The sequence below is a fragment of the Mesocricetus auratus genome, unplaced genomic scaffold, assembly GCF_017639785.1.
Source record: "Mesocricetus auratus isolate SY011 unplaced genomic scaffold, BCM_Maur_2.0 Super-Scaffold_100010, whole genome shotgun sequence".
NCBI lineage: Eukaryota > Metazoa > Chordata > Mammalia > Rodentia > Cricetidae > Mesocricetus > Mesocricetus auratus.
In genome coordinates, this window is record NW_024429194.1 from 34,283,893 (window position 1) to 34,295,934 (window position 12,042).

Below are 12,042 nucleotides of genomic sequence, written 5' to 3' on the forward strand. Positions count from 1 at the left end.
AGTCACACTTGTTCCCCATTCTGTGCTCAGTGCAGGGCCTGGCATTGGATGGGCAGGGCGCAGGGACTGTGATGCTGACTTAGTAACTACGGCCTGAACATTTTCATGAATTGTGAGCGAACACTGTCTATTCTGCAGCCTCATTCTGCTCTCCTGCTCAACCTTGCTGAGCTAGAGGGTTCAGTCTCTCTTGCTTTCCTATGCTCTTAGCAGGCTGCTCAGAGCCAGCCCCCTCTCTCAACAAAGACCCTTCAGATGGTGCACTGCTGTGTTCCAAACCCCCTAGCAAATCTGTCAGTCAGGGTATACTGGTGAAAGAATGGTCCAGGGGCTGGGGATATAGCTCAGTTGGTAGTGTGTTTGCCAAGCATCTACCAAGTCCTGGGTTCAACCCCAACACCATCTAAACCAGGCATGGTGGTGCACATCTATAATCCTAGCACTTGGGAGGTGGAGGCAGGAGCATTTTTTGATCAAGTCCATCCCCAATTACATAGGGAGTTTCAGCCTGGGGTATGTGAGACTATCTCAAAACCCAACCCATCCCAATCTCAAACTCACCCTTCCCTGAAAAAACATCAAGAATGATTCAACCCCTTGTCTCCCTTGACAGGTTACAAATCACTTCTCCACTCTGCATTAGTGCCTGCTTGTCACACCTTGAATGGGAGTGGGTGTTGGAAAGGGGAGGAGAACTCTCAGTGAGATCTGCACTGTCGCTCCTGGCCTGGCTGCTTCTCCAAGTAGCTGAGTCAGTGAACTTCCAACCCTTTGTGTCTTCTAAGCCTGTTCCTGCCGCTTTCAAGAGCTGTTCCATTCAAGGACCTAGGAACACAGGAGAAATCCAACACAGGTTTTCTCCAGTGATCCATGTTCAGCCAAAGCAGACTTGGGCTGGGCATGAAGGGGCAGACAGGCAGGGACAGGCAGGGTTCTGTCTTCATCTTCTCACTCAGGGGACAATGAGATGAACCTTTGCTGCCAAGGCTGTAAGGACCTTTGCTGCCAAGGTTGATGACCTGTTTGATACCCAGGAGCCATACGGTGGAAGGAGAACAAATTCTGACAAGTTGCCCTCTGACCTACACAGTTGTGCTGACACACACACACACACACACACACACACACACACACACACGGGGGGGGGGGGAAGCAAGGGAGAAAGAGGGAGGGTGGGAGAGAGAGGGAGAGAGAGAGAGACAGAGCCAGAGAGAGAGAGAGACAGAGCAAGCGAGTGAGCGAGAGAGAGACAGAGAGAGAGAGACAGAGCAAGCGAGTGAGCGAGAGAGAGAGGGAGAGAGAGAGAATGTAAAAAAAAAGAAATAGTTAAAACAACACAAATTCTCAGCCTTATGCTCACCGTTGTCCAGTCTATAAAAAAGTACTGAAATAAATAGCCAACTACAAGTGGTTTATATAGTTTTAAAAAGGCATTTAATGGTCACATTTTATAAAAAATGATAAGGTAGATAGTTCTGCATTGGTTCAGTGGTAAAAGACTTAGTTTTTTTTATAAACTGAGGTAAAATATACATAACAAAAGTTGCCAGTTTTGCTTTTGTTTTTCATTTGTTGAGGTGCTAGGGTTTAAGCCTGAGTGCTCAGAAACATTAAGTCAGCACTCCACCAGTGAACAATACCTCGCCCTTATTTTAATTTTTAAAAATGCAATGGCAATGAGCACTTTCACAATACTGCACACAGTAGTTAGGGTCTACCTGCGGGACTCTTACGTCATCCCAAACTAGAGTTGTACTATTAAACACTGATGTCCCATCCTCCATTGTCCAGTCTCTAGTCACCACTACCTTATTATTCTTGGTACTTCCTAAGTGTGAACATACAAGTTTTGTCTTTGGGGCCTTGCCTATTCCACTTGGAATCATGCTTTCAAGGCTCATTCATGTGGTCACATGGATCAGTTTCTTATTCTTTCTCATTGTGGGGTGGTCTCCCGTTGTGTGCACTTACCCATTCATTTGTTGGCCATTTTTTAATTGTTTTGACCTTCAACTCGTATGAATAATGCTGCTGTTAACATCAGCCTACAAATGTCTGAGCCCTTGCTTCCAATTCTTCTTGGTACTTACTTAGAGGTGGAATTGCTGGGTTATGTGGTAGTTCTGTATTTAATGTTGATTGTAAGGATAATGATATGCTGTGTCTCACTGTGCCTGAGGTATGGTACCGGTCTATCAGTAAGGTGAAAACTTTCCCTTTCTCTACTTCCTTATGACCCTTGCTATTTTCTGTCCTCCTCTTCTACCTCTTCCTTTTACTGATGAGGATTCTGATGGGTAGGAGGAAGTATCCCACTATAATTTTAATTTATGCTTCTTGGAAAAAGAGTGTTTGGGGCCAGTGTTAGGATAGACCAACTTTATCAGTAGGCAAACCAATATGGAGGGGAGTGAACAGCCAGGGTAAGTGTTCTAAACTCTGCAATGGGGGTCTGGTAAGAATGTGGCCTCTGTCTCCCTATAACTGTGGCGGGGGCTGCATCAATTCAGACACCACAGTCTTTGGACATGAGCCATGCTGAAGGACAGGAATGAACCCTGAGGGGCCATAGTTTAGGTGGACAGTCTTAGAGGGTAGTGGAGGTGTTTGCTGAAGAAGAGCCAACAAAGGAAGGCCTGCCCTCCTTGGCCAAGAACTCCTTGCTGACAAGGCCATAGGTAGCCATGATCTTGAGGAGTCCATAGCGAAACTTCTGGCCAATAAATGCGTAGATGATGGGGTTAAGGCAGCTGTGGAGGAAGCCCAGAATCTCAGTAGCATTCAGAGCCCTGTCAATGTCTTCGCGGCGCTTGCAGGTCTCCTGGATCCTTTTGGTCCTCATAAGGGTGTCTGAGAACAGGACCAGGTTGTAGGGCAGCCAGCAGAGCAGGAAGACAAGCACAACAGCAAAGATGACCCGCATGGCCCGGTGCTTCTGCCCCATGTGGGCCTTAAAGAGTGTGCGCAGTGTGAACCCATAGCAGAACAGCATGATCAGAAGCGGCATGAGGAAGCCGAGGGTCTGAGGCAGGAAGCGTAATACCATCCTCCACTTGGTCGTGTCGTTACCTGCATCCTCATAGCAGACTAGAGTAGAAGAGCCTGTCTTGACGATGTTACGCAGAATTAAGATGGGCAGGGACACCAATACTGACAGTACCCACATGGTTATGCATACAAATTTGACCAAGTGTCTCTTTTGGATCAGTGTGCTTGTGGCATGGACGATGGCCAGGTAGCGGTCCATACTGATGCAGGCTAGTAGCAAGACACTACTGTAGAAGGTAACTTCCTTCACGAATGAGAATATCTTGCACATAGTGGTACCAAAATTCCAGCCATTTATCTTGGATGCAGCCCAGACAGGCAAGGTCAGGGCAAACAACAGGTCGGCAATGGCTAGATTCAGCAGGTAGACATCAGTGACAGAGCAGGTGCTCCGGTTGTATAAAATGACTAGCATCACCAGGGAGTTTCCCAGAAGGCTCAGCAGGGTTACCAGGACGTATGTTACGACCACAGCATATCTGTTGATTTCTAAGTCCTCTGGGTGGCATGGGGCAGCATCTGGTAGAGTGGCAGGCAGGTCAGAGCTATAATTGTAACTATCAATATCTCCACTGAAGAAATAGTCAAGGCTGAAATTATCCACCCTGATTTCTACCATTTTGGAGGTAAATGCAATCCTGTCAATAGAGGAGAGATGATGGTTATTACATAGCAAAGTTATCCTGATTCTTGTTTATCCACCCAAGGAACTGGGATACAAGGATTTGTTGCATTGGATTGCATATTACAAGGAAGACAATTTTCCCTTCAAATGTGAAGATGATAGCAGTAAGCATTTGAGACAAAATAGTAGGCATTTTGGTGTGTGTGTGTGTGTGTGTGTGTGTGTGTGTGTGTGTGTGTAGGATAAAGACTACAGTTCCCTTCAAGACATTTTTTTCCTTGAAGTAGGATCTTGGTTGGCTTTAAACCTGCTGTATAGTCAAGGATGTACAAATACATTATAAATTTGTGTGAAAATGTTATAATTAAACTCATTATTATACATAACTAAAATATGTTAGTTAATAAAACATTAAAAATAAAAAGGTCAATTGGAGAGCACATGGTCCTACAAAATAAATACACATATTAAAGCAATAATAATAAGAATAACAAAAAGAATAACAAAAAGATGGGGCTGGAGAGAGGGCTAAGAGGTTAAGAGCACTGGCTGTTCTTGCAGAGGACTCAGGTTTGGGTTTCAGCATCCACCTGACAGCCAACAACCACCTGTAACTCCAGTTCTAAGGGATCAGATAATCTCTTCTGGCTTCCTTGGGTACCAGGCACGCACATGGTGCACATGGATACTTGCAGTTGAAACACTCACGCACATGAAAAAATGTTAAAAAAATCAATTTAAAAAATAATAACAAATATGGGCTGAAGGTGCTTAGTGGATAGAATGCTTGCCTCACATGCACATAGTTCTGAGTTGAATTTCCAGAACTGAATAAACTAAATAAACTATGTGATGGCACATGCCTATAATCCCAGCACTCAGCACACAGGGGGTAGAGGGAGGAATCTCAGGACTTTAAAGTTATCTTTCAGCTACAAAGTTCAAGGCTAGCTTAGACTATATGAAACCCTGTTCAAAACAAAGACAACAGTATCAGCCAAACAGACATCAAAAATCAAAACCAAAACAATAAGTTTGGGGAAGTGGCTTATTGGGTAAAGGTGCTTGATCCCCAACTTAACCACCTGAGTTTGGCAGGTAGAGAGATCTTGGAAAGCAAGTAAAATGCAGGGCTGTGAGCAGCTCCCACTCCCAGGTAGCAAGGGTAGGCTTGACGTTCCGTAAGGAGACCATGAAGGCCAGGATGGAAGGCAGATCTTCAGGGGAGAGGACCAGGAGAGACTAGCAATACAGTCATCAGTGAAGGGACAAGGGTTGCTGTTTGTGTCTTCATGCACTAATCTCTAAAAGGGATGAGTTAGTGGGTGTAGGGACAAAGGAAAGGATGGAAGATAATGGTTGAGATGTGCTTTGTGCAAGATTACCCTTGGTCATCACAAGTGGTATGATTAGCCTCTGTTTGCTGGGGAGAAGATAAGGCTCAGTAACCAGCCTGTGATCAGAGGACTGTCCTGGTGTTGCCGGAATTCAACTCTACAACTCTGCTTACATGTCATTTATCAACTCTACTTATTGTCTTTAGGTTACTGTTGGAAGATCATACCTTTTATGATAGGTATGTTCAATGGCTAAGCATTTAGATTTATCATTCCCCCTGAGCTGTGGCCCTGCTAAGCACACGTTCTACCATAGAGCTACGACCCTCACATATCTAAGTTCTTGAATTATCTTACAGCCAATGTGGGTGCAGTCCCCTCTTATTGCTTGGAAACTTGGGCATTGCCATTTTTGCCACTCCTTAGGTTGCCAATTAATGAAATAACTATTGCTGGAATGGTAAACCAAACATCTTCAATTGAGTGCCCTGTCATGGCTTCTAGGATGCAGTAGGTGCTCCTGGATTGAATTTGACATGCCTGCTGCTTGAAACTCACATTAGCCCAGAAACTCCACGGATGGGATGAATTAGTGAGGCACATGAAAAAACTCAAGCATGTGGGAAGTTTTCAGGCCCCAAACTTTCCAGGAAATCTTTTCAGTGACAGATAAACCAGTCATTTTACAGTGACTCCAATCCTCATTCTCTTTAGAAATACAGTCCATAAATGCTGTAGGACTGTGGGAGTCCTCAGTGCCTGGTGCATCTCCGGTCCCAACAAAGATGGTAGGCAGGCATGGGAAGACTGCAGGTAGGGGCTGGGCTGCAAGTTGTTCTAAGTAGTTTTCGGAGGGTACAGGAAAGGGGTCAGGAGTTCTTCCTCTATGGTAAGAAGGCCTAATGTTTATGGGTTCAGGGATGGGGGACATACCCAAGGTCAGGCTAAGTATAGAGGGACATAGAGAAAAATTCTAGATAGTGTCGGGGTGTTCCAGACTCATCAGGATGCTAGCTTTTCACCCATGGGACAGCTAAGTTAGGCGCTGTGACCCACAAAGATCAGTGGTAGTAAGAATTATCTAGAGGAAACGAGGGATGGATTAGATTGTTCAAGCAGGGGAGGAACATGGCCGGGCCCACAGATGGAGTCTTCTTATGCATTTAAAGGACTCGAATTGGGAAGTGATCCAATGAGGTTTCCTAGCCCGTCTTTCCAGGTTTCAGTGGGGAGGAAAGAGTCCCAGATAAAGGAAAGGATTTGCGCAGGACCACACCCCCCTGTCTTTGCTATGATCTCAGAGCCACTGGCTCCTGCAGCTAGGCTCTGACTCCCCCTACTCCAGCCGCCCCTACTCCAGCTGCCCCAAGGGGGTCTACCTTGCCGTTCAGCCATGCTGTTTCTCTCTCTGGTTTAAGTGGGGTGGTTCAACCAGGCAGCAGAGCTGGACACTGAGGTCCTGGCACTTGCAGCCATGCTCCTCTTTAGACTAGACGCTGCTTGTTTTCTCTGTCCCCTATACTCTTCAAAAGCACCCAAATTCTTCCTCCTCGCTGTGTACCAAGCGGCTTCACCCCACACGGGTCTCCACCCCTTCCTTCCTTTTCTTTTGCTTTTCTCTCAGCCACTGGTGCTGACCGTGGGCCCAGTTTCGGGTGTTGCTGTGCTTTCATGGCTCGCACACTTGTCAGCTCCATGGCATTGCTGACACACCCTGGGAGCCGACACCCTCTCCTTTGGAAACAACCTTTTGATAAAAGTGAAAATCCCAACCCAGTATTGACTGTTGTGGAATATTACCTTAACTACGTGAAGGTGTGTTGCATTTGTTTATGCTGCATTGGTTTAACTATGTAAAGATATATTGCTTTGCCTACCTAAGGCACCTGATTGGTCTATTAAAGAGCTGAATGGCCAATAGTTAGGCAATAGAGGGCTAGGTGGGGCTGACAGGCAGGGAGAATAAGGAGGAGGAATCTAGGCTTGAGAGAAAAGAGGGGGAGAGAACCAGGGAAAAAAAGAGAGGGAGGCCCAGGGCTAGTCAGTCAGGCAGCTGCCGGACAGACATGGAGTAGGACACACAGAATTTCCATTTATTTAGAAAGGTAAAAATCCCTGAGGCAAAATGTAGCTGAAGAGAAATAGGTTAAATTAAGTTATAAGAGTTAGTGGGACAAACTTAAGATAAGGTTGAACATTCATAACTGATAAAAGTCTCTGTGTCATGATTTGGGAGCTGGTTGGTGGCCCCAAAGAAATATGCTACAATTGACACATTTTGAACACTTGACACCAGGGACATATCTTGTCCCCTTTGCTGGTGATTACAAGTGAAAAGCGTTACTAAAGGTAGAGTCATGGACATCCACTATCTGCATGCCCAGGGGACAGTGTGGGAATTCCACCCCGCCCCTTGTTAGTCTGTATCCCAGAGTCCAGAGCACACACACTGAAGTGGTTTACCCTAGCGTCCAGTTCCAGCAAACACTCCTTAGTATTTGTCTGGTTTCTTTCCCCCTCTGGGGAAGAATGAAATAATATCAGGCCAGTGGACAATAAAACCTGGTAGTGAAAAGATGGTTATCCATAGGCGAGTTACAGATGTGTGTGACACTCTACACACACACATACATGCACACATACATATGCATGCCCACATATGCATAAATGTACACACAACACAGTACTAGATTGTACTATGACTCTTAGAATTGAGACGGTATGTCTACAGAGGACTATTCTTTCCTATCATAGTCTCAGTCACGGTCAGGGAGAGTAGCGACCCTACCTAGCATTCAGGTAGTCCTGTGAGTACCTTCACGTGCTCTGACCTGGATAACAGCCGTCAGACTAGTTGGACTCTAGATGGCTGACAGGCTTGCAGCCTCACAGGCAAAGGGCTTTCCACCATTTACTTTATCTTTCGGTCCTCTCATTAGTGTATGCAGTCGGCACGTTCTGGGTGAGGAAACCAAGTCTCAGGAGGTGAAGCAACTCACCTAGAATGACACAGCTCAACTGGGCTGCAAACGTTTTTAATGGATTTTAAAATCTCCTCTTAAATGCTCTTTTGTCAAATTCCACGAGGAGCAGGATGCCAGCCTCAGGTTTCCTAGGTCCATAGGTACAGCTTTGTCCCAGACAATCAAATACCATTGGTGTGGAAAAGGAGCCCAGATTGGACATTTCTCAACTGCCCACTTCCGTTTTTTTGTTTTTTTCTCCTCCCCAATGTAGACTGGGCTACCTGAGACCCTGCATCAAGCTTTACTTATTTGTTTTTTAATGTGGAAAGTTTGTTGGGAGAAGGGAAGGAGAGAGAGAGAGAGAGAGAGAGAGAGAGAGAGAGAGAGAGAGAGAGAGAGAGAGAGAGAGAGAGAGAGAGAATATGACTTGTCTTCTTAGAGAAGCGGCAGAAAGAGCTATGTTTTGTAATTAAGAAAAGAGTTCTAATCTTGGTCCTGCTCTTAAGGGTCGGGGCAAAATCATCATCTGTCCCTAGGCTTCAGTGTTCTCCTGGAAGACACTAAGTTGTTCCAAGTGTTCTCTGCCCAGAATTGTAGCTATAGCCCATTTAGCTCTCTAAATGAAAAGTAGCTAAAATAGAGTGGAATTTACTTCTCTGAGAACTGGGGAGATAGATGTTTCGGCCAGCAAAAGTACTTCAGATGATCTGACTTGGGTCTCTAGAACCCATGTGAAGAACTGATTTCACAAAGATGCCCTCTCAACTCCACACGTATTCCATGGAAAGCACATATACAAACAATAACTTAAAAAATTACTTACTTGGCCCCTGTAGCTACATTTCAAGGGTTCGGTGGCCACAGGTGACCAGCTCTAAGGTTGTATAATACAGTATCCCACTTCCCAGGGCTCCAGGAAAAGAAGACTTCCCAGATCCCTTCTACCAGAAATGCATTCCCAGTCAGTGACCAATCAGCCCTCCTACCTGTAGTCGCTGCACAACACTGCTGTGAGTGGAGTAGCCCGGATTCCCTGTGACTCAAGGCTTGGAGGCAGTCAGGGCTGTTAGACTGGAAGAAAGTGAGGGAGCTGCGATGGGGAAGCCTCTGACCTGGGCTACCGATGAGGAAGTCCTGGAGGCCCTTGGGACCAAACGTCCCACCCTCAAGGGAGGTGTCCTGTAGAGGAGGCTAGTCTGTTCTGGGACTCTGACTTCAGGCTCGGGTTCCACCTGGTGATTCTGCGGTGAGCTCTTGGGATTTTCACACCTTCTGATGGCTTCTGGAGGAGCCTGCCAATCTGAAGGCAGAAGACAGCTTCCTTCCCAGCCTATGCCTCTTTTTTTAACAAGGAAGATGTGGGCTCTCCAGACCCTGCTGATGGACTTGTCTGAACTCACACTTCCTTCCTTCCTTCCTTCCTCTCAGGGTCAGCAAGAAAACGGGTACTTCTGTTTCTTGTGAGCCTCTGCCCTGCCTGGGGGACCCGCGGTGTCCTCTCCCCCTGGAGGATCTGCCTTCTGTCGCCACAATTCCCCTTCAGCCTGAACTTAGTCCTTCTCACTCTGTCTCAGAAACCTTTGCCTCTGTTTTGCCACATCTTCCTTTCCACAGTTGCTCTCTGCACTTCCTCGCCTCTCATTTGCTGCTCCACAAACACCCTGCCAAGGGCTTCTTTCCCTAATCTTCCAGGATGACCAGTAATGCATGGGCGGGGGAGGGGGAAGGGGTGTGGCAACCTTTGTCTTCCTTCAGTTAAGTTATTTTTGTATTAGCAAAACAGCATCTCAAGACAAGCAGATCGAGACAAACAACACAAAAGCACACACTCTTCTTCACTCATATCTGTTCCCATGATAACCACCACCCACATTGTTGAGACCAGGCTATGCCCTATTCTAAGCTACTTCATATTGTACAAAACAACATATATGTAAGTATTTTGCTTGCATTTTTGTATGTGTACCACATACACACCTTCCTGATGCCCTTGGAGGTAGGAAAAGGATGTTGGATCCCCTGGAGCTGGAGTTATGGATAGTTGTGACCCGCCATGTAGGTGCTGGGAATTGAACCCAGGTTCTTTCCAAGAGTAAGTGTTCTTGACTGCTAAGTCCCATGACATACATCTTTGTGTGTGCATCTTTCCAGATTTTTCCCATGCAAATACAAGTGTTTTTTTTTTTCTTCGTTTTCCCAATAAAGACAATAGTTTCCTAGTTGCATTGTCCTGCACCTCCGCTGAACTTACCGTCTTTGGTTTCTGCATCACTTGAGTCCTGCCGACTTGTTCTCTTCTCATTTACCCCTGCTTTCTCTGGGTGCCATTTGCTGCTTAAAGTTTCCTGGAGGTTTTACCTGGGCCTTCCTGTCTTTCCTTTCCAGCACTCTGTGGTGATTCCACCTGCCCCTGTGGCTTCAGATAGTGCCACCGGTCAATGTCTTTAGCATCCGTGTTCCCAGCTTCTCTCCTAAGTTCCAACACTGTATGTAATAATTGTTAGGAATAGTAATAAAGCGCGGGGGGGGGGGGGGTCAGAGAGAGGACAGAAGAGAAGAGGGAGACAGGAAAAGTCCTGTCTGCCCCAGGAAAACAGCAGGAAAGAGAATGTAAGTGGGCGGAGGTCTTTCTTTTAAAGGGGTCCTTTGCAACTGCGTACAGACTAGTAGTCATGGAACCCTGGGCTGACCAGGGTACTGTTTGAGTGCATTCTGCGGGGTGACGGGCAGGCCAGTATAATGCCCGAATCCTTACAATGATCACCTGCAGTCTCCCTTAAGCTCCCCAGATGCTGCAAACTCAAAATGTACAACATTCAGATAAATGGCTCTCAATCTTCCTAAAGCTTTGACTACAGTTCTTCATGTTGTGGTGACCCCAACCATAAAATATTTTGTTGCTACTTCATAGCTGTAGTTTTGCAACTGTTATGAATCGTAATGTAAATATCGAATGTGCTGGATATCTGATAAGCGGCCCCTGTGAAAGGGTCATTGCCCCCCCCCAAGGGGTTGTGACCCATGGGTTGAGAACTGCTCTATAGATTCACCATTCTCTCCTGACTCTCCTGTGTTTTGCCTCCTGCCTATTCCGTTGCCTGCTTCTCTGGCCCAGCTGGAGACATGTACCGCCTCACCTCACATGCCCCCTGCTTTTTCTCTCATTTGCTCCTGCCTATCTTCTCTACACCACCTTCCCTGACAGTGTTAGGCAACCCTTGATACTCTCTCCTAAACCAAATCAGTAGTTTCGCAACGACTGTGGGTTCCAGAGCTCGGCTGACTGAGTTAGAATCCTGATTAGAAACTGATTAGAAACCTACAACAAGCAGTTTGATCTCACTGGGTCTTAGTTTCACCATTCATAGAATGGGCACAATGAGAACACCTGCTGCACATGGTTGTTACAGGGACCAGACGAGTCTCCATGAAGCATTTAGAATGTTCAGCTCCTCCTCCTTTGTCTTTCTGCTTCAACCCACCATACATTCTGCTGCCAGGGAGATCTTCCCAAAATATAAGCATGCTCACTTCATATGCCTCTTAGAAACCTTTAAGACCCTCAACAGCCTCAGATGAAGTCAGTCCTGAGATGGACACTTGATATCCTTGTGACTGATCCCTATATTACTTCTGGCCATACCTTGAACTCTGAGAACCCTGTGCAGCTCCCTAGGGGTTATTCTATTTCTCTGGGGGCCTTGGTGTGCACTCCCTTTCCTTGGATACTCTTCAGGATCTCTGATCGGATTCTCTTTGTTTCCATGTTTGGTCTAGGCTGTTCATCCCTTTGCATCTTGAAAGTAGGCCTTTGTGAGTTTGTCTCTGCCCTCCCAAATGAACCACAGTGTGATGAGTGCCATGAGTGCTTCATGTATTTTTGGTGGACACTGCTAAATTGGTAGTTTGGGGGGGAACTGATGGGACACGAGAACATTCCTCTGGTTGAAGAACTATGTGATGTGGTCCAAACCTTTCAGAGCCTCTCCAGCACGGCTGCACAAATGTAATCACATCAAAAGTGACAATGGTGACCTCATTTGCTCAGAAATTATGTGCTCAGGCA

General features: G+C 46.2%; 1 protein-coding gene across 1 annotated transcript; it reads right to left on the reverse strand.

Moving 5' to 3' along the window:
- Positions 1-1,411: 1,411 nt before the first annotated feature.
- Positions 1,412-9,628, reverse strand: Cxcr2 (C-X-C motif chemokine receptor 2). The gene is made up of 2 exons (XM_013113710.3): positions 8,963-9,628; positions 1,412-3,686 (listed from the first exon to the last, which is right to left on the reverse strand). Exon 2 carries the CDS (start codon positions 3,665-3,667, stop codon positions 2,588-2,590), a length of 1,080 nt encoding a protein of 359 aa, XP_012969164.1. The 5' UTR covers positions 3,668-3,686; positions 8,963-9,628; the 3' UTR covers positions 1,412-2,587.
- Between the last annotated feature and the right edge of the window lie 2,414 nt (positions 9,629-12,042).